Raw genomic sequence first — 27,819 nt, 5'->3', positions numbered from 1 at the left:
CATACAGACACACTGACTGGACACTCCAGTACATTAACACTGCACTGAGAGAGAGAGGGGTTCATACAGACACACTGACTGCACACTCCAGTACATGAACACATGTCTGTGCACCTCTACCCAGTGATACCATGGCAACACGCCCAGCTGTCACAGCCACAGACTACCAAAGCTAATAAACAGGAAACGAGACTGAAACCACACGTCCTCCTTGCACTGGGACTCCTGACAGATGCCCTTTTTTGGAGGCAAAAGGTTCAGAAGCACTCAAGCGCCATCCTACAGCTTAACGTGAGACTGAACTCCATACGAAGTTTCTCTAATCCGAACGTGAAGAATTTGTACCTCGTCATGCGCTGTAAGAACGAAATTGCGCTACGTGGGTCCATGTGGGACTGTAAACAGGCGCCGTCCTTCGGATGAGACGTCAAACCGAGGTCCTGACTCTCTGTGGTCATGAACAATCCCGGGGTGTCTCTCGACAAGAGTAGGGGTGTTACCCCAAATTTCTCCCTGGCCTTTACGACAGGGACAGAGTAAGAGAGACAGAGTCACAGTCAGAGAGACACAGAGAGAGTCAAAGACAGGTGGAGACAGAGTAAGAAACACAGACAGCGAGAGTAAGATTCGCCCTTCAGATGAGACGTCAAACCGAGGTCCTGACTCTCTGTGGTCATTAACAATCCCGGGGTGTCTCTCGACAAGAGTAGGGGTGTTACCCCAGTGTCCTGGCCCAATTTCCCCCCCTGGCCTTTACCCCTCATGGCCTCCTAATAACCCCCCTCTCTGAACTGGCTCCACCCCTCTGCTCTCCTCCCCACTGAGAGCTGGTGTGTGGGAGAGGACTGGAGCATCATCCAGGTGGGGCTGCACACTGGTGGGGGCAGTGGGATTCCCCCTGACCTGGGAAGAGCTCGGAGTGGAGGGTCCAGACAGGTATCACACTCGCACCCCGGTATAAGAACGTTCGGTGCAGGAACTTTCTCCAATCCGAACACGAAGGATTTGTACCTTGTCGTTCGCTATAAGAACAGATTCGCGCTCAGCCGAACTCTGAGGTTCGGAAGGGACCGACTCCGCCCGAGCCCCTCCTGCGGGCGTCTGTCTGCAGCGCCAGGGGTGACAGGCGCTGTGGGTGGGGCAGGACACCAGGGGGCGGCAGCGCTCTGTCCGCCAGCGCAGAGGAAGCCCGTTTCCGCCAGGGAGTAAAAAAACAACGCGCTATGGTATCTCAGAATTCCCACTTTATATCTCAGAATTCCGACTTTTTATCTCACATTTGCGACTTCGAAATAGCCCACATTTCACTGTCTGTCCTTGTGTTACTGTAACGGATTCGGGTTCTAGGGCTGGTGCCCTCGCCGCTCCCCACCCTACTTCGTGCTTCCCTGCAATGGGCTCGAACCCGGGTCTTGCCAGCCGAGCTGGTTTCCATATTTGCGGAAACGGGTTTCCATATCAAACAGCAATTACAAAACACACACACACACAAAACACTTTGAAACCGAGAGCGCAGGCTTCCTCTGTGCTGGTGGACAGAGCGCTGCCGCCCCCTGGTGTCCTGCCCCACCCACACCGCCGGTCACCCGCGCAGGAGCACAGCGGCTCACTGGCGCTGCAGACAGACGCCCGCAGGAGGGGCTCGGGCGGAGTCGGTCCCTTCCGAACCTCAGAGTTCGGCTGAGCGCGAATCTGTTCTTAGAGCGAACGACAAGGTACAAATCCTTCGTGTTCGGACCTCGGTTTTACGTCTCATCTGAAAGACGGCGCCTTCGGACGGTGTACTCACACGAGAAAGTCTGGTATATGCATTTTTCGCGAATCTGAACTCTTGAGGTTCGGAAGGGACGGATTCTGGCCCTCCTGATACCAGACTGCTGCGGGGGTGAGTCTCCAAACTAGGCCGGCTTAGTTCTCCGGTTTAGGCGCAAACGTTTGTCTCTTCCCGAAATGCGAGAATAGAGCTCTCCAATACCCGCTCGGCCTTCAAAGTTGTACAGTACATCGACAAGATTCCTCCAGCGCCTTCAGGAGGCTTTTGAGCTGAAGCAGGTGTGCAACACGGTTCCGATACCCGCCCTCTCTACAGTGGGACAAGAGGCCAGACGCAGGTCGTTCGCTCTGCCAGCTTCTCAGGTGAAACCCGCCGATGACCTCTGGAATTCACCCCTGTCCTGGATTCTACCAGAAGTTTGGAACTGGAAACTGATCATTTTCTGCTCTTTTTCTGCGAGGAACCTCCGAGGGCCCTGGATTTGGAAGGAATGCGGCGCGCAGATCTTGAGGATCTCATTCCCGATTGCCCGACTCTGGAGACGAGGAATAAGGCCATGATTTACTGGGAAAGGAGGTAAGTTACACACTGTGTGTTGTTGTTGTTGTTGTTGTTGTTTCCAGAATGTCAGAGTGGTAATGGAACACGCGTGCAATGCCCCCTGACAATAAAACGTGAAATGCCTTTTCAGGGATCTTTTATAGGGCTCTTAACCGGACCTCACGTCGTCCAATTTTAAGAATTTAAATTCTTAAAAAGACGACGGTAACCATACACCGGCAGCGGGGGTTCGGGGGGAATAGAGTTAAAAACTGGACTGTCTGTGCGCGTCCGTCCGAGTCGCTGCAGGTGTAGCAGAGGACCAGCACCTGTGTCCCTTGCCTCTCGGCCGGGTTACAATAAACGGGTTGACTTTTTTTCTTTTTTTCCAGAACTGCGAGACTTATAGAGGCCACTGGGGCGACCTCACCGTGTAACGCCGCTGGTGAAGATTGACTGCGGTCGGAGGCAGGCGGACAGGCGGGCAGGATTGCTGATGAGCCCCCCTGAACAACTGGAGCCACCAGAACTCCGAACTGCGCGACCGAAGGCAATATTTAAAAAAAAAACACTTGAACACGAGAAAAAAAGCCGTGACTCGCAGAAAAACGCGATTCGGTGTGGAGGAGCGCCGGCGTTTTTATTCCCAGTCCGGGTCGACATGAGCCCGGGGTCTGCAAGGGCGAGGGATGAGGAGCGTGTCTTTAAAAAAAAGAAGCACCCCCCCGCCGTGTGACCGAAAGGAAGTTCTGTCGGGTCCCCCTGGCGTGTGTCAGGACGACACGCGACCCCGTCGTCTCTGTCTCACGTTAAATCGGTTTAAACTGGGTGTGAAGGCGTTTTTACAGACCATTTCGGAATGCAAGAACGTGAGAGCTGTGCGGAACGTCTCCACTTGCCTTGTTCACCCCCCCAAGAAGTGTCATTGTATTCTAGTGTTCACCCTTGGCGATGTTATCGATCTGGTATAGATGCAATAGAACCAGGAGTGCCTATTTTTTGTTGAAATGAAGACATCTGGGACACGGCACAGCGGCAGCCAGCAGGAATCGATCACTGATCGATCGATCGATCGATCCAAGAGGCCGCGAGTCTCACGGGAAACGCCGGGAACGGGGAAAACGCACTGAAGAGAAAAGAAGAAATCAGACTCCCAGTTCTAGCAATTTAAGATTTTACAACCGTATTTTAAAATGAACGGGTCTTCAACAACTGACAAGGAAACTTCTTTTTTTTTTTAAAGTAAAAGAAATATCCAGTAGTATAAAAAACAGTTAGGGCTCCTTTTGTAGCACAAAACTGGAAGCCGATGTCGGAGTGAAAGTTCACGGATGTGGGACAAAAGGTGTCCAGGGTTTATTGATCTGAACTGTGTTTAATGGCCAGTGTCTCTGGGAGGTGGTATTTCTTATAGCTTATAGTATTCATACTTATAGCTTTACTGCTGATCACAGACACTTGTTAAACAGCACATCACTAAGAGGAGATATGGGATTCCAAAACAGGTTTATTTTCAAAACTTAAACATGCTAAACATCACAGTCTCCTTAAATAGCTAATGAGGAACTAAAAGCTCTTCTTAGTCTATTTAGGAAGAACATACAGAGGTAGGAATGACAGTATCCATCATACAGCTGATCTCAGGGGCACATCCCGCTGTGTCTGAAGAGAAACCAGGGTATCAGCTCTCACAACAGGGCTGGGCAGCTCGTTCCCCACCCCCACCACCCTCTGTGTACAGCAGAGCCTCCTGTCCTGACTGGAGGAGCTCACCCAGCTGTGTCTGGCAAGAAGCCAGGGTGTCGGCTTCAACCACAGGGCTGGGCAGCTTGTTCCCCACCCCCACCACCCTCTGTGTACAGAAGAGCCTCCTGTCCCTGACTGGAGGAGCTCACCCAGCTGTGTCTGGAGAGAAGCCAGGGTATCGGCTTCAACCACAGGGCTGGGCAGCTTGTTCCCCACCCCCACCACCCTCTGTGTACAGAAGAGCCTCCTGTCCTGACTGGAGGAGCTCACCCAGCTGTGTCTGGAGAGAAGCCAGGGTATCGGCTTCAACCACAGGGCTGGGCAGCTTGTTCCCCACCCCCACCACCCTCTGTGTACAGAAGAGCCTCCTGTCCTGACTGGAGGAGCTCATCCAGTTGTGTCTGGAGAGAAGCCAGGGTGTCGGCTTCAACCACAGGGCTGGGCAGCTTGTTCCCCACCCCCACCCCCCTCTGTGTACAGAAGAGCCTCCTGTCCTGACTGGAGGAGCTCACCCAGCTGTGTCTGGAGAGAAGCCAGGGTATCGGCTTCAACCACAGGGCTGGGCAGCTTGTTCCCCACCCCCACCACCCTCTGTGTACAGCAGAGCCTCCTGTCCTGACTGGAGGAGCTCATCCAGTTGTGTCTGGAGAGAAGCCAGGGTGTCGGCTTCAACCACAGGGCTGGGCAGCTTGTTCCCCACCCCCACCCCCCTCTGTGTACAGAAGAGCCAAATTAGAAGTGTGTGCTCTAATAATACAGGGTGATCTGTACTAGATCCTCATTTATATCGGGGATCTTGGGTTTGAAAAGAAGTCAAAACTCTTTACAGTTAATGATGGAAAGATCCTGATAAACTTTTTAAAAAAAAACAATTGTTGCTTCCTATTGCTCTATTGCTAAAACCGCCAGGCCCAGTACGGTCACGTTTTCGCACAAGCAAGTGAGGGTATCGCATCAGCACGGGTTCGGCCTTTAAAATCACGTGCCGTCTTGAAACTGTCCGACCGGGCCGGGCGCGATGCCCGTTCCCAACAGTTTGAAAATCATCTGAAAGGACAGGCTGTTAAAGGCGCTGTATAAAACGCAGGTCATGAACACCGTTTTCGTGACGAAGACGACGCTTACCGCGAGTAAAAATATGACGAGAAACAGGAAGCTGTGCCCTTCCTCTCTGCTGCCAGCGGCCGTGTATTTCAAACTGATATCGGCTCCCCAGCCTCTCCACTCGATCTCCCAACAACAGTGCGCCCCTGGTGGGTACTGTCTGTACGGCACCTGGTAATATATACTCTCCAGCTGGGCGGGGCGGGGCCGGGTCTCCTCCCACTCCACGCTTCTGTAGCCCTCGGACAGGCGGAGCTGCCTCTGCGCCACGTACAGGTCCTGTAAGAGCCGGTAGCGGTCTGCGTGGAGACAAGAGGGGTGTTAGTCTCTTAGCAGGTGATGCTTCTCGTATCTGTCCCTGTGGGAGTCGGAGGGCGGGACTTCCTGCGTCTGTCTGTCCCTGTGTGGGTGTGTCGGGGGGCGGGACTTCCTGCGTCCATCTGTCCCTGTGTGGGTGTCGGAGGGCGGGACTTCCTGCGTCTGTCTGTCCCTGTGTGGGTGTCAGAGGGCGGGACTTCCTGCATCCTTCAGTCCCTGTGTGGGTGTCGGAGGGCGGGACTTCCTGCGTCTGTCTGTCCCTGTGTGGGTGTCGGGGTGGCGGGACTTCCTGCGTCCGTCTGTCCCTGTGTGGGTGTCGGAGGGCGGGACTTCCTGCGTCTGTCTGTCCCTGTGTGGGTGTCGGGGGGCGGGACTTCCTGCATCCCTCAGTCCCTGTGTGGGTGTCGGAGGGCGGAATTTCCTATCTGTCTGTCCCTGTGCATCTGATTCGTTCTGACATCACCGTCAATACTCGAAGCGGACGACACCGGCGCGTTCTCCAGAACCGTACAGCTGCTCATCTGCCCCTCCAGCCTCTCCACCAGGTCCCATCTCGGGATCCTCTGCAGGACGTCCCGGGTCACCTCCTCCGCGGCCGCCAGGTCGCCGTAGTACTGGGTCATCTTCACCCGCAGGTCGAAGGCGGTCTTGGCCCTCCTCAGCTCGCTCAGGGGGATCGGCTGGCAGCCCCCGGGGGGGGCCACGCTGTTCAGCAGCCCCCTGAACTTCCTCCACTCGTCCCTCCGCAGGTCCGAGAGGATCCGCTCCAGGCGGTCCTCCCTGGAGCCGGGCATCGCGTCCGCCTGCAGCCGGAGCAGGGAGGGGTCAGGGACCGCTTCAGTCACGGGGCAGAGGTTCGACTTACAATAAGGGGTTCATTCGGCGCGGAGCGCTGGCTCAGTGGCTCAGGACCTGCGTCTGTGGCTGGGAGGTTGCCGGTTCGAATCCCGCGGCCCAGCAGAGGAATCCTACTCCGTGGGGCCCCCTGAGCGAGGCCCTTCACCCCAGCTGCTCCAGGGGCGCCGTATAAATGGCCGACCCTGCGCTCTGACCCCCAGCTTCTCTCCCCTGTCTGTGTGTCTGTGTCTCTATGGAGAAAAGCTGGGGTATGAGAAAAGACGAATTCCTAATGCAAGAAATTGTATAGGGCTAATAAAGAAACATTATCATTATCATTACATTCAACTCGGGGCTGTTTCTGCTCTTCCTGTTACTGCCACAGAAGACAGCTCCTATCCCATTGTGCCTGCGGGACGAAGGCGCGCTCTTCCTCATCATCATCGCCACCACCATCGCTGCGCCAGTTGACATCTGCAGATTTCGTGCCTACAGACTCGGACCCCCTAGAGCGCCTCCTACAGGGCTGCTGCATGCAGCGCCACCGGAGCTCAGACGGGTACGGGGGTGCCGAGGCCACGCCGAGCCCCGCTCCTGACAGGAAGCCAGTGCGGGGACTCCAGGACAGGAGTAACGTGATCACTGGCACCAGACCTGGTGAGGATTCTGGCTGCCGGATTGTGGGCAGAGTGGAGTTTGTTCGATATGGATTCAGAAACCCCAGCGAGTAGAGTATTACAGTAGTCAATTCGGGAGAATGCTGCTTGTGTGGGTCAAATAAACCAGCAGCCAGATCACCCTGCAGCTCCCAGCTGACACACCCCACTGGAGCCCAGCAGGTGGGAGCCTGGCCAGTACCTGGAGGGGAGACTCCTGGGAAAGCTGAGGCTGCTGCTGGGAGAGGTGTGAGTGGGGCCAGCAGGGGGCGCTCACCCTGCGGTCTGTGTGGGTCCTCATGCCCCAGTATAGTGACGGGGACACTAGACTGTAAACAGGCGCCGTCCTTCGGATGAGACGTCAAACCGAGGTCCTGACTCTCTGTGGTCATTAACAATCCCAGGGTGTCTCTCGACAAGAGTAGGGGTGTTACCCCGGTGTCCTGACCAAATTCCCCCCCTGGCCTTTACCCCTCATGGCCTCCTAATAACCCCCCTCTCTGAACTGGCTCCATCCCTCTGCTCTCCTCCCACTGAGAGCTGGTGTGTGTGAGAGGACTGGAGCATCATCCAGGTGGGGCTGCACACTGGTGGGGCTGGAGGGGATCCCCATTACCTGTAAAGCGCTTTGAGTGGAGGGTCCAGAAAAGCGCTATAGAAGTGTAAGCAATTATTATTAATAGTCAAGCCTGGATGCAATAGCACCCCCAAGCTCTTCGGTAGTGACTGACGCTCAAGTGCAGCGCCGTGCACAGACTGGGAGGGGGCCGGGAGTGATGACCTCACTCTCGTCGCGGCTCCGACGAAGGAGGTTTCGAGTCCCGTCTCCGTCAGCGAAAACGGGTGGGGTTCACAGCACCCCCTCCGCGAGCTGGAGAGCCACGTCAGGCAGCTCACCTAGTGTCTGACTCGCGCTGTCAAACCGCAGGTGTGCACGGCCAGGGCACGTGACACCTGCACCCGCTGCGCAGCGCTTGCGCGGCTTTTGCGTGCGAGTCGCCTAAAAGCTGAGGAGCTCACGACGACTGCAAATGCCCTTTCGTTACCGCACGAATGATGATCCCCCCCTCTCTCTTTCCTCGCCCTGTCTGTCCATGTCAGTGCCCGGACTCGCAGCCGGGAAAGAACTTGACTGAGTCAAGTTTGGAATTTGCGTGACTCTGTCTCGACCCCGTCTCTGTGAGCTCTGTCCGTGGGGCAGACGGACGTTTATCCCTCTGATCTTTCCCTAAAAAATATATATATTTTTTCTGAATTTTAAACTACAGCTGGAAAAAAACAACAACGGGCGTCTGGTATTTAACAAAATTGCGCGCCTGGACTTTCAGTTTCAGTTTATTGACACAACACGGCCAGACCCGTAGTGACACACAACCGAATCCGCTTCAGGTTTCAAAACAAGCCGGACTCCGGACGAGGGAGGCGAACGAGAATCGAGGAGTTATCCGGCTGATACCTTCACTGGCTGTGACCTACCTGAATTGTCACAACACGGATCGTGCGGCACAGGAGACGGTTTCCGTGAGAGGAAAGAGGAAACTGAAGTGTTTGTGTAGCTGCGAGGAAGAGCTGGTCTTCTCCGCGTTCACAGGCGTGTGGGGTCCTAGTGCCTCCGGGCAGATCCTTCTGTGAGCGAGTACGGGAGATGCACCTGGTTTCTAGGGAATATCTATCTCCCCGAACCCCATGCAATACTCGCCCGACGTTTTTAATCCAGAACACCACGGAAATAAACCCCGTGTTTCAGACCAGTACCCCAGAAACCAACTGGACACGCCATATGAAACTCCAGAAATTCAGTGAGTGTGTGTGTTTGTGTGCCTGCCCTGGGATGGACTGGCCCCGGTGTGAGTGTGTGTGTGTGTCCTGTGAAGGACTGTCCCTGCTGTGTGTGTGTCCTGTGATGGACTGGTCCTGGTGTGTGTGTGTCTGTGTGTGTCCTGTGATGGACTGGCCCTGGTGTGAGTGTGTGTGTCTGTGTGTGTCCTGTGATGGACTGGCCCTGTTGTGTGTGTGTGTGTGTGTGTGTGTGTCCTGTGATGGACTGGCCCTGTTGTGTGTGTGTGTGTGTGTGTGTGTGTGTGTGTGTGTGTGTCCTGTGATGGACTGGCCCTGGTGTGTGTGTGTGTGTGTGTGTGTGTGTGTGTCTGTGTGTGTGTGTGTCCTGTGATGGACTGGCCCTGGTGTGAGTGTGTGTGTGTCCTGTGATGGACTGGCACTGGTGTGAGTGTGTGTTTGTGTGTCCTGTGTGTCCTGTGATGGACTGGTCCTGTGTGTGTGTGTGTGTGTGTGTGTGTGTGTGTGTGTGTGTGTGTGTGTGTCTTGTGATGGACTGGCCCTGGTGTGTGTGTGTGTGTGTGTCCTGTGATGGACTGGCCCTGGTGTAAGTGTGTGTGTGTCCTGTGATGGACTGGCACTGGTGTGAGTGTGTGTTTGTGTGTCCTGTGATGGACTGGCCCTATTGTGTGTGCGTGAGTGTGTGTGTCCTGTGATGGACTGGCCCTGTTGTGTGTGTGTGTGTCCTGTGATGGACTGGCCCTGTTGTGTGTGTGTGTGTGTGTGTGTGTGTGTGTGTGTGTGTGTCCTGTGATGGACTGGCCCTGGTGTGAGTGTGTGTGTGTGTCCTGTGATGGACTGGCCCTGTTGTGTGTGTGTGTGTCCTGTGATGGACTGGCCCTGTTGTGTGTGTGTGTGTCCTGTGATGGACTGCCGTTAACATTCGCCGGCTCCTGAAATTATAATCCAGTTCTTCCTCTGGAAGGTGACTGGACCCCCCTGCGGACAGACTCTGGGGACCCTCCTCCCAATTTTAAACGAAGGCGCCCTGTTCCACAGCTGTGGCGCTCACCTGCAGTGCTCCCGGCCGCCACCAGGTGGTGCGGGAGAGCAGCGGGACAGACGCCGACCGCTCGCTTGACCGGAGGGCGGTCTCAGAGGGGGGCGGTCTCGGAGGGGGGGGCGAGTTAACCCCCAAACCAGCTCCCTGCTCTCACTGCTCGGAGCAAAACAGCCCAGCGCCTGGCCGTACTGAACGAGTGCGTCAAAGAGCACGGCTCGCAGATCGCCCGGTGCCTTAAACCCCTGTCTGTATTTCACACGTCCAGCAGTCCTGTGACTGAGGCAGCGGACGCACACAGTCCGGGGTTCTCGGTGATCGAGAATCGACTCCCACCCGCCACGCACGGTTTCTGCAATTCTTACAGCCGGGTTTGGAGGCGAGAAATAAAACCGGTCATGTAGGTAATCTCCATCGCAAACAGCCCGAGAAAGCTGCTTTTGTGTGTGTGTGCGTGCTTGTCTGCTAGAGTCGAGTCGTGGAGTAGAGGGGTTTGTGACCCTGTGTTCTCGCCCATCGGAATTCATAAGCGCGCTGATCTCTCGGGATTAACAGCACAATGCGGGGCAGGACAGTACAGGCGTAGGCGATGATGACAACAGGAACTGTCCATATGTTGTGGGACAGTCAAGTACGTCGTAGTGAGGGACAAAACCGACCCTCTGTGAAACTGATGTTGAGACTCGCCTCTATGATTTTGATACTTTTTGAAAACGTCGGCGCGTTTAGCACCGCCTGAGCTCAGGACAACACAGCGCCTCGTACACGCAGGCACGGGACGTAAGCCGATAAGTCGATTCAACAGAGCAGAAAGTTTTATTTAAAAAAAAAAAACTATTTAACAGTTGAACTCCCTGCAGGAAGTCCGTCGTGCAAGCGACGAGCTGAAATCGTTCTGTTCAAAACGCGCACTAAATCGAAGAACACGTCCCTATCTATTATAGATAATAAAATATCAATATCGGGGGGCTCTGTAAGGTCAGCCGGAGTCCTGCTCCGAGCTGGTTGACACCAGAGGGGACTGGGGCAACCTCTGAAGGTACCGAACTGAGTGTGTCGGATACTGTCCAAACACCGTCAAACACTGCCGCTCCGGTCTGTCTGCCCCAGACACGCAACGTTGGCGGTGAGGCAGACGTCAGCGAGAAAGGACTGGCGATAAAATCAGGACACTGCAGTGAGCCCTCTGGGACCGGGGAGGTTTCTCAAGGACACACCTCGCATGCGGCGCCTCGCAGAACCCCCTCCCCCCCCTCGGGTCCCTCTGTGTGGAGTCCACACGTTCCTCACCCTGCGCCCCGATCCGTTCGCGGTGTCCCGACTCCTCGTCAGGAATTTCCCGGCTCCCTGCTAACCGAGGGGAGGGGGGGTATCTCTGACGTCTGGGAATGACCTCTGGGGCCTCGGAGGCTGGGTTCTGAAACGGAGACGTATCTGATGTAGATCCCGGTGTGTCATACACACGGGAGCGACTGTAAATACCAGCAGGACCGACCTTCAGATCTGTAACTGGTGGAATGATATATACTGTAGCTCAGGTGGTGGTGGGGCTGGGTCAGCGGGCGTAGGCTGCAAAGGAACAAGTAAGGTTTATTCCCGGCCGGGGAGAGAAGAGAGACAACACAACATTTCGGCTGTGGAGCAAGGTGTTTCCCTCACGCCCCCCAAGAAGGCTCCGTTGTGTTGTCTCTCCTCTCTTTCCAGCCGGGAATAAACCTCTGACTTGTCCCTCTAACATATACTGTGTTGTGTTAGTGTATGTGTGTGTTAGATCGATAGATAAGACTTTATTGATCCCGTAGGGCAATTGATGTGTGACAGCAGTCAAGCCCAAGACAAGCAAAAACAGACATCAGAATAGTTATAAAACCAAAGACAACCAAATAAGTATAAAATGAATAAATAAATAATAAATACATAGTCTTTGTTGCTGCCGTGGAAGCGTGTTTTGTTGTTTGTGTCGTGTTTTTTTTTTGTATCTGGGCTGCACTGGGGCAAATTACAGTCCACTGGTTTTATTCTATTTTTTTGACAGAGCAAAGTACTGAATTTTTCCAGTATTGCCTCGAACCGAGCTCCGGTTGAGCGATATTGTGCCGTTGCTGTAACGTGTCATTGCCGTACGTGTAATGCGTTTTGCGCTCTTGATAGTCGAGACAAATACCCTGGGGGCGATAGAGATCTTAACTGCAGCGAATCGGAGCAGTACTGTAGCTGTAGACTGGACCGAGCTACTGGTGTAGTGTGGAAACACTGGGTTGGCTGGGCTGTGAGGGTGAGTACCTCATGTCCAGACAGCGGACAGATGGAGTTGCTCTGTTTTGCTCAACGCCCGGCCGGTTGCTCAGTTTTGAATAGAAATGTTGTCTTACACCACAGGTGCCAGTTTCCTGTTGCTCTTGTAGTTAATCGGCCTATTTTGCTTGGGCGGTATTGTAGTCGATCGCTAAAACCACTGGGGTCCCTTTGAACTGAGCTGCGGTCCCACGGATCTCGCACAAAGACGCACTGCTGTGACCGTCTTGTTAGGAAACACGAGCTGAACAGCTCACTCACCTGTTCCCTTGTATTGTCCCAGGTGGGAAATGTGTACTGCAGGCAGGTACGAGGCGGGACACACAGCACAGCACGAAACCGTCCAGAAATAAGATACGTGCAGCCATGGTGAAGAACCTCAATATAGAATTAAAGTAAAATACACACTGTCAATCGCCCGGAGTAATCAGGCTGACTGCTGTGGATGTAAAGGATAAATTGGCGCTATTGCACGGGAATCTCGGTAGTCGAAATCAGCTCACAGATGGACGGAGTTCAAATTCACTGTGCAAGGGGTGGACATCAGAGTCATCCGCGCTTATATGGTACAAAAGTCTCAAAGACTCTTGCCCACCGACAGTGTTGCTGGCTGCCTTCACTGTCCCGCGGTGAACGTTAGGGCAGCTTCAGTCATCATCGAGCAACGAGTCTCCCCCCTGATCGGTAACGATAACACGTTCCCAGTCAGGAGACTTTCCACTGCGGGAATCAACTTGACGCCGAGAGCTCCTCGGAAGCCCCGCCCCCCCTGGGGGGGAGGAGGTGTGTTCGGATATAGAGGCGGGGCCCGCCTGCGCCGACCAATGAGGTGGCGGGGGCGGGTTGATTGAAAGCCCAGAGTTTGCGCTGTGTACAACGTGGCGCTAGTTCGGTGCCCGGTGTTGCCTGCCAGACTCTGTTACAGTTTTCACAAAACTGATTTCACTCTGAGTCTTCATCACTGGAGCGCCGTGCGCCACCCCGCCGGCGTGTCGTTTTATCCGCACCGAGCAGGCAGGCAGGCAGGCAGGCAGGCGGCTCGCTGTCCCTGCTGGGCTGGTGAAGAGAGGTAAATATTGACCGGAGCTGGGTGAACGCGTTGGGGGAACAGTTCTCAGTCGGAGAGCAGGGTGCCGGGAGATCCCTCCTACAGGGGCTGACAGCTCGCCGAGGTAAGGAGCCTGCTCCAGACTCTGCTTTTGTGGGTTCGGTACCTCCTGTCTTGCTGTGGAAACTGGGGGGGGTGCTGGTCGCTGCTTCTGCCCGCCGGCGACGGTGGTCTGGGGACCGGGGTAAAGTTAGCTCGAAGTTCGAAAACGATTTCGGCACGCCTGTAGCGCTTTCACGAAATCTCTTAGAGTTACAAAAACACTTGCTTTGTGTATAAAATACATTGTGGGTGCTTTCTCAGCCGTTACTTTTTCGTTTTTATGACATTTGTTTGACCAAGCACGAATATTCTTTTGTCCATATCTCCGCAATGGAAGCACAGAGCGCCGTCAAACCAATGCATTTTAAAGACCACGGCTTGCGGATATTTCCACAGCCTTTACATCAAACTATCGGTGAGCTAATTATCTTTTTTTAAACCTCCGGTTTTTCATCGATGCGTACTTACGCACGAACTGGAACCCGCGGGACCGCTGTGTGCACACGTTCACAGCGCGAGAAATACTGTTCAATACGGCTTCGTGCGAAAAACCCGTCTATGACCATAGGAAGCAGAACAGCGCGGTCTCCCATTACCCAGACTGTAAGCACGGGAATAAAGCTTTGTTTGATTTCTGAAACCCTTCCTTTACGTCCTGTTTTCATTCAGGTAAGGGTCAACTATATTCACAATACTACTGACAGCAGGAAGATTAAACTATTCTTTACTCAGCAGTTTATTAAAAACAGCTCCCATGATGTTCAAACCGACTTTTTACACAGAACACTGACACAGCTTTGTGCTCTGAATCTCTTTTTCTCGTGCTTTTATTTAATGCTCTGGGATAGGGGTATTCTGTTCACAAACCAATAGCATTTAAACCACAGCACCCACAATGCTGCAAGTGTTTTGCACACTAAGCAGGTCCTCTGACTTTTCCCAGCTTTGTTTTGGGTTGTGGAACCTTTCTTTGTATTTTTTAGGATTTTCTGAAGATAACACTACAGGTAACACACTGGGACAGGTGGGTCGTCTTCATGGCTCAATAGCATTTCAAATACAGCAGCCACACTGCTGAAACCAAGTGTTTTACACACCAGACAGGCCCCCGAACCTCATACAACCTTGCTGTGGCTGTGGCCCCTTTCTTTATTTTTTTATGATTTTCTGAAGATAACACTACAGGTAATACACTGGGACAGGTGGGTCGTCTTCATGGCTCAATAGCATTTCAAATACAGCAGCCACACTGCTGCAAGTGTTTTAATAATAATAATTATAATAATAATAATTGCTTACACTTATATAGCGCTTTTCTGGACACTCCACTCAAAGCGCTTTACAGGTAATGGGGTCTCCCCTCCACCACCACCAATGTGCAGCCCCACCTGGATGATGCGACGGCAGCCATAGTGCACCAGAACGCTCACCACACATCAGCTATTAGTGGGGAGGAGAGCAGAGAGTAATGAAGCCAATTCATAGATGGGGATTATTAGGAGGCCATGATTGGTTAAGGCCAATGGGAAATTTGGCCAGGACGCCGGGGTTACACCCCTACTCTTGTCGAGAGACACCCTGGGATTTTTAACGACCACAGAGAGTCAGGACCTCGGTTTTACGTCTCATCCGAAGGACGGCACCTGTGTACAGTATAGTGTCCCCATCACTATACTGGGGCATTAGGACCCACGTGGACCACAGGGTGAGCGCCCCCTGCTGGCCCCACTCACACCTCTCCCAGCAGCAGCCTTAGTTTTTCCCAGGAGGTCTCCCATCCAGGTACTGACCAGGCTCACACCTGCTTAGCTTCAGTGGGTTGCCAGTTGTGAGTTGCAGGGTGATATGGCTGCTGGTTTTGCACACTAAGCAGGTCCTCTGACTTTTCCCAGCTTTGTTTTGGGTTGTGGAACCTTTCTTTATATTTTTTAGGATTTTCTGAAGATAACACTACAGGTAATACACTGGGACAGGTGGGTCGTCTTCATGGCTCAATAGCATTTCAAATACAGCACCCACACTGTTGAAACCAAGTGTTTTACACACCAGACAGGCCCCCTAACTTTATATAACCTTGCTGTAGCTGTGGCCCCTTTCTTTAATTTTTTATGATTTTCTGAAGATAACACTACAGGTAATATACTGGGGTAGGTGGGTCTTCTTCATGGCTCAATAGCATTTCAAATACAGCAGCCACACTGCTGAAACCAAGTGTTTTACACACCAGACAGGCCCCCGAACCTCATACAACCTTGCTGTGGTTGTGGCTCCTTTCTTTATTTTGTAATGAGTTTCTGAAGATAACACTACAGGTAACACACTGGGACAGGTGGGTCATCTTCATGGCTCAATAGCATTTCAAATACAGCAGCCACACTGCTGAAACCAAGTGTTTTACACACCCGACAGCCCCCCGAACCTCATACAACCTTGCTGTGGCTGTGGCCCCTTTCTTTATTTTTTTATGATTTTCTGAAGATAACACTACAGGTAATACACTGGGACAGGTGGGTCGTCTTCATGGCTCAATAGCATTTCAAATACAGCAGCCACACTGCTGCAAGTGTTTTAATAATAATAATTATAATAATAATAATTGCTTACACTTATATAGCGCTTTTCTGGACACTCCACTCAAAGCGCTTTACAGGTAATGGGGTCTCCCCTCCACCACCACCAATGTGCAGCCCCACCTGGATGATGCGACGGCAGCCATAGTGCACCAGAACGCTCACCACACATCAGCTATTAGTGGGGAGGAGAGCAGAGAGTAATGAAGCCAATTCATAGATGGGGATTATTAGGAGGCCATGATTGGTTAAGGCCAATGGGAAATTTGGCCAGGACGCCGGGGTTACACCCCTACTCTTGTCGAGAGACACCCTGGGATTTTTAACGACCACAGAGAGTCAGGACCTCGGTTTTACGTCTCATCCGAAGGACGGCACCTGTGTACAGTATAGTGTCCCCATCACTATACTGGGGCATTAGGACCCACGTGGACCACAGGGTGAGCGCCCCCTGCTGGCCCCACTCACACCTCTCCCAGCAGCAGCCTTAGTTTTTCCCAGGAGGTCTCCCATCCAGGTACTGACCAGGCTCACACCTGCTTAGCTTCAGTGGGTTGCCAGTTGTGAGTTGCAGGGTGATATGGCTGCTGGTTTTGCACACTAAGCAGGTCCTCTGACTTTTCCCAGCTTTGTTTTGGGTTGTGGAACCTTTCTTTATATTTTTTAGGATTTTCTGAAGATAACACTACAGGTAATACACTGGGACAGGTGGGTCGTCTTCATGGCTCAATAGCATTTCAAATACAGCACCCACACTGTTGAAACCAAGTGTTTTACACACCAGACAGGCCCCCTAACTTTATATAACCTTGCTGTAGCTGTGGCCCCTTTCTTTAATTTTTTATGATTTTCTGAAGATAACACTACAGGTAATATACTGGGGTAGGTGGGTCTTCTTCATGGCTCAATAGCATTTCAAATACAGCAGCCACACTGCTGAAACCAAGTGTTTTACACACCAGACAGGCCCCCGAACCTCATACAACCTTGCTGTGGTTGTGGCTCCTTTCTTTATTTTGTAATGAGTTTCTGAAGATAACACTACAGGTAACACACTGGGACAGGTGGGTCATCTTCATGGCTCAATAGCATTTCAAATACAGCAGCCACACTGCTGAAACCAAGTGTTTTACACACCAGACAGGCCCCCGAACCTCATACAACCTTGCTGTGGTTGTGGCTCCTTTCTTTATTTTGTAATGAGTTTCTGAAGATAACACTACAGGTAACACACTGGGACAGGTGGGTCATCTTCATGGCTCAATAGCATTTCAAATACAGCAGCCACACTGCTGAAACCAAGTGTTTTACACACCAGATAGCCCCCCGAACCTCATACAACCTTGCTGTGGCTGTTGCCCCTTTCTTTAATTTTTTTATGATTTTCTGAAGATAACACTACAGGTAATACACTGGGATAGGGGGGTGTCAGATGAGTATGATAGGAGGTGTGAAGAAAACTTCCTGAAGACAAACGTGTCCAACATCAAAGAAATGATAACGGGTTTCTGGAAAAAACCCATACCCCCACCCAAACCTAAAGGGGGAGAGAATTAGCTGAGGTGGTAGGAAAAACAAATTAGTAGTTGTGAAATGTTCTGAGCCCTAAGTGAAATTTCAAAACAACTTAAAAAAACAGGTCCAATGTGGACATGATCCTCACAAAAGGACAAAATTGTCTTTATTATAACTCATTGTAATGTTAATGATTCATTGTTGATCTTCTCCTATCGGTCCTTCCTTCAATTTGTTTTAATTTTCATTCTGATTTGTGGTTTGGAAATTTCAAGCACCAGCTGGGTTGTCTTGTGAAATTATGTCCGTCTATTGTTCACTTGTTTTGCGTACAGCAAAAGACATCTGTAACGAATCTTCACACCCCTTGTCTAACTAGTTCCAAGTTCCAACCAACTACAAAACGAAAAGATTAAAATTCTGATTCATAGCTGCAGCCATTACTTCATACTTGATTTCTGGGCTATTTTTTATATGCATGTTATTGGTAATTTATGTATGTTATTGTTATTGTAGACAGTAGTTAGTACATCACATTCAAACACTTTAAAAAACAACCTTAGGCCTTCAAGGCTTGAAAATATAGAGCTCTAAAATATTGGAATTATTTGAAGACAATATCAGGAGTGCAAGTGGCAGGAAAGAGATGAGCACAACATGTATTCTTATATTATTTAGTATGTTGTTTCAGAATAAAATAAACTGTGGGAAGACTGCAATAACAGAAATAGTACAATAAAAGAGGAGAATAACAATGGAAAAAATAACAGGATTACTAAAAAATAAGGAACTTAAAATGCAATCCAACATCAGACAATACTGATAACAGGGAAGAAAGTGCAAGAGACTCAACAGCTGAGGAGAAGGGGAAAATATCACATTGAGATAAATAAGGAAAAATGGGTCACAGGAAAAAATTAAATCAAAGAGCAAAAGGGAAAAACATGGAAAAGCCAGCAGAAATTCTAGCCCCAGCACAAAAATAAGGGGACAAAACAGAAAGAATACAAAACAACTGAACAAAGGAACAAGACATGGAAGAAAAGAAAGCCCATGCATTCATTAACCTACACCAAAGAAAAGATAAAAATAGCTGATCTCCACAAAGAGTTAAAACCCATCGTAACCATATATACTGTAGGGAAAAAAAGTCCCTAGAAAAGCTGTGTCCTGTTTTCTCTGGTTATCTCACCTTTTGGAAAGGGTGATTGTATGCAAAACGTTAATGCTAAAACCTCTTTACATATACTGTATCTACCTTCCCACCTGGGCAGATGGCAGATCCACCACATTCACTTCTGTCAGACCTACCCTTGTAATCCATTACCATGAAAAACTCAAATCAGCCCAGGTCTGGAAACAATGCAAAAGGAGACATACTGTATGGAGAGAGGACCCAGAATCCCCCCTGTAGTAGACTGTTACTGGGCAAGGGGTCAAAACAAATAGAAAACCAACCTATTCCTTTTTAAAAAAAAACCCTAGAAGCAGGCACACAGGCGAGCTCAATTTCTAACAACACATAAGCAAAAGAGGCATCTATAAGGGCAGGTGCCTGGAGATCTCAATAAGAGTCAACACAAACACAAATGATACAAAAACCAACACAGTCTTCCTAAAATAAGTTATGTAAGTATTTTCAAACCGCTTATACTTTCCGAGTACGCTAAAAAAAATCAGTTGTGGACTGTACCTCTTACCCCACATTGGAAGTTTGTCTATTTGTCATTTGTTCAAAATAGAGCCTATCGCTTTTTAGAAATCAAAGACACAGGTCACTATTTTTCTGTTCATTTAAAGTGTGTGTTGAGTGCCTATGTGGTCAGATGTGTGCCAGATATTTGCCCATTTATTCAATAAATGGGCAAATACTAGCAGTTGTGAAATTTTGTTCTTCATAATCTGCTTTTGTGCCATCTAAGAATATAAATACCATATACACTGCTGTCCATACGTATTTGGACAGTGACAATATTTGGTTTGGCTCTGTACACCAGCACATTGGATTTGAAACTATGACTATTAGGTCATATGAAGTCGGTCTGACACCCCTACACTGAGTTTGGTAAGCTGCCAGTAATAGGGTATTGAAGATACTGGTGAATAGCTAGCCCAGGTTACTGTTCACAGAAATGCTCCAGCAGTTGTTAGGGTCAGGTGATCAGTTCTGGATTCCAGGCCAAAGGAAAACATCCGTACTTCAAGATGGGGTTGAGTATTTTAAACTAGGCTCATCACACCTCCGTGCAGTTATGTCACATGATGCAGCTGTTTACCCTGTCTACACCACAGGCCTTTTGTAGTTTGAGGCTATGGAGTTAGTATACTTGCTCCAGCTTTGTGTTTGGGGAAATCCAAGGGATATTGGTTGTTTTTTATAGACAATTCAACAATGTTCTGTTTTTAAGACTTTGTACCATACACCGATCCGCCCCGGAGACCCAGGTGATTCTGGTGTAGGTAAGCCAAGGGACAATGATCTTCACGTTACCAGGGGGACAGTGGGTGGTCGAGTCTCCCCTAAACAATGTATCTTGTCAGATTATGAGGTCAGTCCGTTTAATAATGTTGTTGAACTCCCTTCAGCCCAAATACAGAGGAGCCCGGGCCCAGAATGTTACACATACTGACAGAGAGTGATCTCATTATGTGTGTCATGATGGTGCTGTCTGGCTGTCCTGCTGGTCTGGATAAGGGGTGTGTAGTGTGGATCAGGTTCTTGTCCCATCCTGCTCTTGGTCCAGGTTGGAAGGCTGCACCGATTCTGAGTCTTGTTAGCTGGTATGGATGGGTTTGGGGGTGTTGATACCAGAGTGGTCCAAGAGGGGGGTGCAGGTGTCTCGGGGGGCATTCTTGATTTTCTATGACTTCACGTTGATTCTGTTGGTTCTGAGTGTCTTGGTTACATACGCTTGTGTGTATAGATGAAAAAGCTATTGAAGAGCACCTCATTCATCTCGGTGGAGGTTCCCATGTTCAAAAAATCCTAAAAAGAGAATTAAAGTTTCACACAACAAAGCATGACTGTGAAAGGTCAGGAGGCCTGCCTTGTGTGCACAACACTTGATTACAGTCAAAAAATCATGAAGCCATGAAGAAGACCCCACCTGTCCCAGTGTGTTACCTGTAGTGTTATCTTCAGAAAATCATAAAAAAATAAAGAAAGGAGCCACAGCCACAGTAAGGTTGTATGAGGTTCGGGGGCCTGTGTGGTGTGTAAAACACTTGGTTTCAGCAGTGTGGCTGCTGTATTTGAAATGCTATTGAGCCATGAAGACGACCCACCTGTCCCAGTGTATTACCTGTTGTGTAATCTTCAGAAAATCATAAAAAATTAAAGAAAGGAGCCACAGCCACAGCAAGGTTGTATGAGGTTCGGGGGGCTGTCGGGTGTGTAAAACACTTGGTTTCAGCAGTGTGGCTGCTGTATTTGAAATGCTATTGAGCCATGAAGAAGACCCACCTATCCCAGTGTGTTACCTGTAGTGTTATCTTCAGAAAATCCTAAAAAATACAAAGAAAGGTTCCACAACCCAAAACAAAGCTGGGAAAAGTCAGAGGACCTGCTTAGTGTGCAAAACACTTGCAGCATTGTGGGTGCTGTGGTTTAAATGCTATTGGTTTGTGAACAGAATACCCCTATCCCAGTGCATTGTGCCACATTAAATAAAAGCACGAGAAAAAGAGATTCAGAGCACAAAGCTGTGTCAGTGTTCTGTGTAAAAAATCGGTTTGAACATCATGGGAGCTGTTTTTAATAAGCTGCTGAGTAAAGAATATTTTAATCTTCCTGCTGTCAGTAGTATTGTGAATATAGTTGACCCTTACCTGAATGAAAACAGGACGTAAAGGAAGGGTTTCAGAAATCAAACAAAGCTTTATTCCCGTGCTTACAGTCTGGGTAATGGGAGACCGCGCTGTTCTGCTTCCTATGGTCATATACGGGTTTTTCGCACGAAGCCCGCGGGTTCCAGTTCGTGCGTAAGTACGCATCGATGAAAAACCGGAGGTTTAAAAAAAGATAATTAGCTCACCGATAGTTTGATGTAAAGGCTGTGGAAATATCCGCAAGCCGTGGTCTTTAAAATGCTTTTGGTTTGACGGCGTTCTGTGCTTCCATTGCGGAGATATGGACAAAAGAATATTCGTGCTTGGTCAAACAAATGTCATAAAAACGAAAAAGTAAAGGCTGAGAAAGCACCCACAATGTATTTTATACACAAAGCAAGTGTTTTTGTAACTCTAAGAGATTTCGTGAAACCGCTACAGGCGTGCCGAAATCGTTTTCGAACTTCGAGCTAAGGTCGTGCTCGTCTCTGACCTCCTGGATGTGGCGGCTCTAGGGGTGTGACGAGGGGTTCAGTCCCGCGGGCGTGGAGCTGGGGCCCAGGGAGGCGCTGTCCGGACACTGCCGAACCCGGGGCGCGGAGGGAGAGCCGGGAGCTCCGCGCTCGGCCTCGCCGGACTCGACAGTACATTGCACGGCGCGGTCAGAGAGAAAGAGAGAGAGCGAGAGAGAGGGGGCATCTATATTTAGCAATGTTGGAAAAGCACTGTGAAGGGTACAGCGGAGAACTGTACTTTTCCACAAAGTCACACGAGACGGAGCGGACACCTTGATAAACTCTCTCTCTCTGCACGTCTCTGTGCCTGTATGAACCCCTCTCTCTCTCTCTCTCTCTCTCTCTCTCAGTGCAGTGTTAATGTACTGGAGTGTCCAGTCAGTGTGTCTGTATGAACCCCTCTCTCTCTCTCTCAGTGCAGTGTTAATGTACTGGAGTGTCCAGTCAGTGTGTCTGTATGAACCCCTCTCTCTCTCAGCGCAGTGTTAATGTACTGGAGTGTCCAGTCAGTGTGTCTGTATGAACCCCTCTCTCTCTCAGTGCAGTGTTGATGTACTGGAGTGTCCAGTCAGTGTGTCTGTATGAACCCCTCTCTCTCTCAGTGCAGTGTTAATGTACTGGAGTGTCCAGTCAGTGTGTCTGTATGAACCCCTCTCTCTCTCAGTGCAGTGTTGATGTACTGGAGTGTCCAGTCAGTGTGTCTGTATGAACCCCTCTCTCTCTCAGTGCAGTGTTAATGTACTGGAGTGTCCAGTCAGTGTGTCTGTATGAACCCCTCTCTCTCTCAGTGCAGTGTTAATGTACTGGAGTGTCCAGTCAGTGTGTCTGTATGAACCCCTCTCTCTCTCAGTGCAGTGTTGATGTACTGGAGTGTCCAGTCAGTGTGTCTGTATTAACCCTTCTCTCTCTCAGTGCAGTGTTAATGTACTGGAGTGTCCAGTCAGTGTGTCTGTATGAACCCCTCTCTCTCTCAGTGCAGTGTTAATGTACTGGAGTGTCCAGTCAGTGTGTCTGTATGAACCCCTCTCTCTCTCAGTGCAGTGTTAATGTACTGGAGTGTCCAGTCAGTGTGTCTGTATGAACCCCTCTCTCTCAGTGCAGTGTTAATGTACTGGAGTGTCCAGTCAGTGTGTCTGTATTAACCTCTCTCTCTCAGTGCAGTGTTAATGTACTGGAGTGTCCAGTCAGTGTGTCTGTATGAACCCCTCTCTCTCTCAGTGCAGTGTTAATGTACTGGAGTGTCCAGTCAGTGTGTCTGTATTAACCCCTCTCTCTCTCAGTGCAGTGTTAATGTACTGGAGTGTCCAGTCAGTGTGTCTGTATGAACCTGCTGGGCTCCAGTGGATTACCAGCTGGGAGTTGTAGGGTGATATGACTGCTGATATGGGATAAATGTGTTTATGTGAAGTTGATTCCCCATACTGTCTCCCTGATGGGAGTGTTATGGATTGAGACTGGAATGAGTGTGTGGAATCAGCTGTGAACTGGTATTATGAGATAATATTATAATATAATATTGTAACATACAGTATATTATTATTATTATTATATTATGATAAAATAATTTATTACATGAATACAATATATAATGTAATATAATATATTATATAACATCTATTATTATACTATGATATGAACTGTATTATGATATAAGTGGCAGAGCTGGGGCTGCTGTTTTCCTGCCATTTTCCCAGTCCTGGACGGCTTTGGTTTCGCATTTCAAACCCCGGGTTTCCATGTTAAAGGGCAGGATGCTCCCAGCCAGACTTTTATGCGGGACGAGGACATTGAGGACTTGAATGGGGACTAAGGGAGACTGGAGGCAGCCTGCCAGTTAGATGGGAGCGGAGCAGCCAGAGACAGGACCCCCCGACAGGACCCCCCAACAGGACCCCCGACAGGACCCCCGCAAGCACGGTAGAGAGAGACAGGCAGTGATCTGAGGTCAAGCAGCAGAAGGACTGGGCCTGGGGCCCAGGGACTGACAGGGGCAGCTGGGCTCAGGGCGGAACCCGGACTGGGCCAGCTCGAACGGGCTGTGTGACCCTGATACTGCTGCTCGAACCTCCAACGGGATCGGCAGATTCGAAAACGGGTCTTCTAGAATCCGGGGCCAGGTTTCTTCAGTACTGGAGCGTGGATGCAGTCTGTAAGATCGGATCACTCTGTTGGCCAGAGACAGTGTCTTGCATGAGGAATGTGTCTCTTCTCAGACCCCAGCCTGCTCTCCAGGAGACACACAGACAGGGAGAGAGAAGCTGGGGGTCAGAGCGCAGGGTCGGGCATTTATACGGCGCCCCTGGAGCAGCTGGGGTGAAGGGCCTCGCTCAGGGGGCCCCACGGAGTAGGATTCCTCTGCTGGGCCGTGGGATTCGAACCGGCAACCTCCCCGCCACAGGCGCAGGTCCTGAGCCACTGAGCCACCACTCTGCTCCAAGGCCGTAGGGACCACACCCCAGGGAAGGGGAGCTGACCGCTGACAGGGCTGGGATCTAGGCAACAAGAAGTTGCCTTGCAGCTGCCGATCATTTTTGGAAGTGTCAGTAGCTGTGTCCCCCTGCAGCTCCCAGCTGACAAACCCCACTGGAGCCCAGCAGGTGGGAGCCTGGCCAGTACCTGGAGGGGAGACTCCTGGGAAAGCTGAGGCTGCTGCTGGGAGAGGTGTGAGTGGGGCCAGCAGGGGGCGCTCACCCTGCGGTCTGTGTGGGTCCTCATGCCCCAGTATAGTGACGGGGACACTAGACTGTAAACAGGTGCCGTCCTTCAGATGAGACGTCAAACCGAGGTCCTGACTCTCTGTGGTCATTAACAATCCCAGGGTGCCTCTCGACAAGAGTAGGGGTGTCACCCCAGTGTCCTGGCCAAATTCCCCCCCTGGCCTTTACCCCTCATGGCCTCCTAATAACCCCCCTCTCTGAACTGGCTCCATCCCTCTGCTCTCCTCCCCACTGAGAGCTGGTGTGTGGGAGAGGACTGGAGCATCATCCAGGTGGGGCTGCACACTGGTGGGGGCAGTGGGATTCCCCCTGACCTGGGAAGAGCTCGGAGTGGAGGGTCCAGACAGGGGCTGTGGAGGTGTGAGGGACCATTGTTGATTATCATTAGTTTGACTGAGTGAACTCGGCTCAGTTCAGAAACGTCTAGGAGGTACAGCGCCACACCCCCAGGGGGAAGGCTGGGACTCGCACCAGTTGCCTGAATCGGGGTTCGATGCGCCTATAGATTAATAGCATCATCTTGGACTGAGAGACTTGCGGAAACTTGAGACAGAGGTCAGGGGTGGGAGAGGGGACAGAGCTGCCTGGGGGAGGTTTCGGGAGCTTATTCACGAGAGAGGAGAGCGCTTCCCGCTTTCCTAGTCCGGGAGCTGGCGGTATCCGAGCTGCCGGAGGAGTTCGGGGGGTGTCTGTACTCACCCCCTCTGCCTCTGGTGATCGCTTAGTGCTCCGCGAACTGTAAACTCGGCCCCGAAAAAACACTGACGGGATCGTCGGAGATGCTTTGACTTACAGCCGATGATGTTTACATGATGTGTGTGTATATATATATTAAAATTTTTCACTTTCTCCTTCTTGAACGCACGTAGAGAGGTCTTACTGTAGATAGATGATGGCTGGATACTTTTTTTTCTGCAGTTTCCCTCACGGGATCAATAAAGGATCTAGCTATCATCTATCTATAGTAGGACCTCTCTGCGTGCGTTCAAGAAGGAGGAAGTTAACTTTTTTTTATATTTAAAGAATGTTTTATTAAATTTGTATAGAATTTACAAATACAATCAGAGGATCAAATTAGGTACAAGAGAACAAACACAAACCGAAAAATAAACAGTTAACCCCCAGATGTAATAAGTAAGTTATATGATTAACTTGTATTTTTTACATATATCATCATATGTTTTCCGTGCTTTATTATTTCAGGAAGTTAACATTAAAAAAATAAAGTCGCCTTATCCCCCGCAGCGTTTAGCGAGAGAGATGACAGTCCAGTCCTGTGCGTTTAATTGGATAGTCTGGACCTCGCCTCCCCGAGACGGCTAGGTCCAACCCCCCTCTCCCAGGTCGGTCACAGGAGTGATTCGCTGGGCACCCCACCAGCAGCGGGCCACGCGTGTGCCTCTCCGTGCGGCGCAAGCGGAAATGCGAGGCAGGACACGCAGCGCAACGGCGAGCTGATGCAACGGCGCCGGTCGTTGGGGCGAGCGCCGTATATCGCCGAAAGCAGGCGCAGCCTAATTCGCGGAGGACGCACGGGCGTGGATATCCTCTGCTCGTGGGGAGACAACCCCCCCCCACACACACACAGACACAAACACACACCGGGGAAAGCACGCCCCTAGGCAGGAGGAGACAGGAGCCCCGTTTTGTGTTATTTTCTTTCATTTATGCCTTTTCAAGAATAAATAACCCAGTAGCCGGAGTCTGCCTCTCATGGTGTATCGGAGCTGTTAATTTCATACAGCTTTTATTTCCATAATCCCCCATTCCCGCACAGCGACAAGCGGCAATACTATTATTATTATTATTATTATTATTATTATTATTATGATCACTGTTATAGTAAGGACGTGCTGCGGGAGATTACGGGGCGCCTGTACTCCAGTCAGCACGGGCAGCAGGAGGAGGAGACAGCAGGCGTACTGCGTGTTTCGGACTCGACCCACTCGCACACGCGGTGTCGTCCACTCTCGCTCGCAGCACGCCGCGCACACATATCCACCCACACGCGTGACACACTGCCGGACACGGGCCGAGGCGGCGTGCGCCTAGCTGACGCGGAACCAACACCCACAACCCACAACCCACAGCCACACCGCGCGGTCAGGAGGGGGACCCCCACGGGCTCCGTGGGCACTCGGCGTGATCCACGTGTGCTCGCGTGCTGCGGCGGGAGACGGAGGGGAGAGGAAGGCGGCACGCGCAAGTGGAACGGACACGCGTGTTTTGCCGTGGAGCGCGGCGGTGAGGTGATTACAGACAACACACCCGGCACAGCGCGCGATTTCAACACGGAGGGCGCCCGGAAGGTGAGAGTCGAGCATTGTAATAATAATATTAATAATAATAATAATAATAATATAGTAAAGTTTCGCGCGCAAAACACTTCCTGAGTTCACATGCTTTGTGGACTGTCAAACTGACAGCACTTTACCCTGGTCTCACCGGGCTTTACTGCGCTGTCCTGTGTTTTACCCTGGTCTCACCGGGCTTTACTGCGCTGTCCTGTGTTTACTCTGATCTCACTGGGCTTTACTGCACTGTACTGTGTTTTACCCTGGTCTCACCGGGCTTTACTGCGCTGTCCTGTGTTTTACCCTGATCTCACCGGGCTTTACTACCCTGACCTGTGTTTTACCCTGATCTCACCGGGCTTTACTGCGCTGTACTGTGTTTTACCCTGATCTCACTGGGCTGTACCGCACTGTACTGTGTTTTACCCTGATCTCACTGGGGTTTACTGTGCTGTCCTGTGTTTTACCCTGATCTCCCTGGGCTGCCCTGTGTTTTACCGTGTTTTACCCTGGGCTGCCCTGTGTTTTACCCTGATCTCCCTGGACTGTCCTGTGTTTTACCCTGGGCTGTCCTGTGTTTTACCCTGGGCTGTCCTGTGTTTTACCCTGTTTTACCCTGGGCTGTCCTGTGTTTTACCCTGATCTCCCTGGGCTGTCCTGTGTTTTACCCTGGGCTGTCCTGTGTTTTACCCTGTTTTACCCTGGGCTGTCCTGTGTTTTACCCTGTTTTACCCTGGGCTGTCCTGTGTTTTACCCTGATCTCCCTGGGCTGTCCTGTGTTTTACCCTGGGCTGTCCTGTGTTTTACCCTGATCTCCCTGGGCTGTCCTGTGTTTTACCCTAGCTGTCCTGTGTTTTACCCTGGCTGTCCTCCTTGTCTGTCTCCTCTGCTGTTCTGGCTGAAGTTCCTCTGGTCTGTTCCCATGGCACACAGCTCGGTTCCCAGCCCCTCGTTAACAGTCACTAATTGAGCGCTGTTCTCTTCTCACGGTGTCAGGTGTACCGCAACAATCTAATCTATTATCTCGTTAGAGCGCTGGAGCTCCTTAGAGGTCAACAAGGAGCTACTGTCTGGGACTGGGAGAGAGGGGAGAGGGGGGTGTCAGGGAGTGAGAGAGAGAGAGG

The 27,819-nt window shown here is 50.8% G+C and overlaps 2 protein-coding genes and 2 long non-coding RNA genes across 10 annotated transcripts in view; 2 read left to right on the top strand and 2 right to left on the bottom strand.

Moving 5' to 3' along the window:
• Positions 1-431: 431 nt before the first annotated feature.
• On the top strand, positions 432-4,917 carry LOC148654375 (uncharacterized). The gene is made up of 2 exons (XR_015941384.1): positions 432-2,350; positions 2,707-4,917. It is a non-coding gene; the product is annotated as an uncharacterized LOC148654375 (long non-coding RNA).
• Positions 2,936-9,010, bottom strand: LOC148654374 (uncharacterized). Of its 3 annotated transcripts, XM_088646552.1 has the most exons (4): positions 8,452-9,010; positions 5,946-6,285; positions 5,336-5,463; positions 2,936-3,440 (listed from the first exon to the last, which is right to left on the bottom strand). In XM_088646552.1, the coding sequence occupies exons 2-4, from the start codon at positions 6,274-6,276 to the stop codon at positions 3,237-3,239; spliced, it is 663 nt and encodes a 220-aa protein (XP_088502678.1). In that variant the 5' UTR covers positions 6,277-6,285; positions 8,452-9,010; the 3' UTR covers positions 2,936-3,236. The 3 variants fall into 3 exon arrangements, with proteins under 3 accessions (XP_088502678.1, XP_088502675.1, XP_088502677.1); XM_088646549.1 differs by lacking the exon at positions 2,936-3,440 and having other exon boundaries at positions 3,804-5,463; positions 8,452-8,993; XM_088646551.1 differs by lacking the exon at positions 2,936-3,440 and having other exon boundaries at positions 3,804-5,463; positions 5,994-6,285; positions 8,452-8,990.
• Positions 9,011-12,962: 3,952 nt separating this feature from the next.
• LOC148654373 (sodium-dependent neutral amino acid transporter B(0)AT2-like) overlaps positions 12,963-27,819 on the top strand; it is a 36,298-nt gene continuing 21,441 nt past the window's right edge. For 2 of the 5 annotated variants that reach the window (XM_088646473.1, XM_088646472.1), the window contains exon 1: positions 12,963-13,278. The gene's annotated coding sequence lies outside the window, so the exon portion shown is untranslated. Of the gene's footprint in view, positions 13,279-26,286; positions 26,711-27,819 lie in introns of those variants that run through there. The other 3 variants (XM_088646475.1, XM_088646471.1, XM_088646474.1) reach the window with 2 other exon arrangements.
• Positions 22,757-27,819, bottom strand: part of LOC148654365 (uncharacterized) — a 140,445-nt gene continuing 135,382 nt past the window's right edge. The window contains exon 2 of the long non-coding RNA XR_015941390.1: positions 22,757-22,827. This is a non-coding gene — a long non-coding RNA (uncharacterized LOC148654365). The remainder of the gene's footprint in view (positions 22,828-27,819) is intronic.

This window comes from Lepisosteus platostomus, chromosome 9 (genome assembly GCF_059453375.1).
Source record: "Lepisosteus platostomus isolate fLepPlt1 chromosome 9, fLepPlt1.hap1, whole genome shotgun sequence".
In the NCBI taxonomy this organism is placed as follows: domain Eukaryota; kingdom Metazoa; phylum Chordata; class Actinopteri; order Semionotiformes; family Lepisosteidae; genus Lepisosteus; species Lepisosteus platostomus.
The sequence above is the reverse complement of the archived record's forward strand: the minus strand, read 5'-3'. Positions and strand labels throughout refer to the sequence as shown.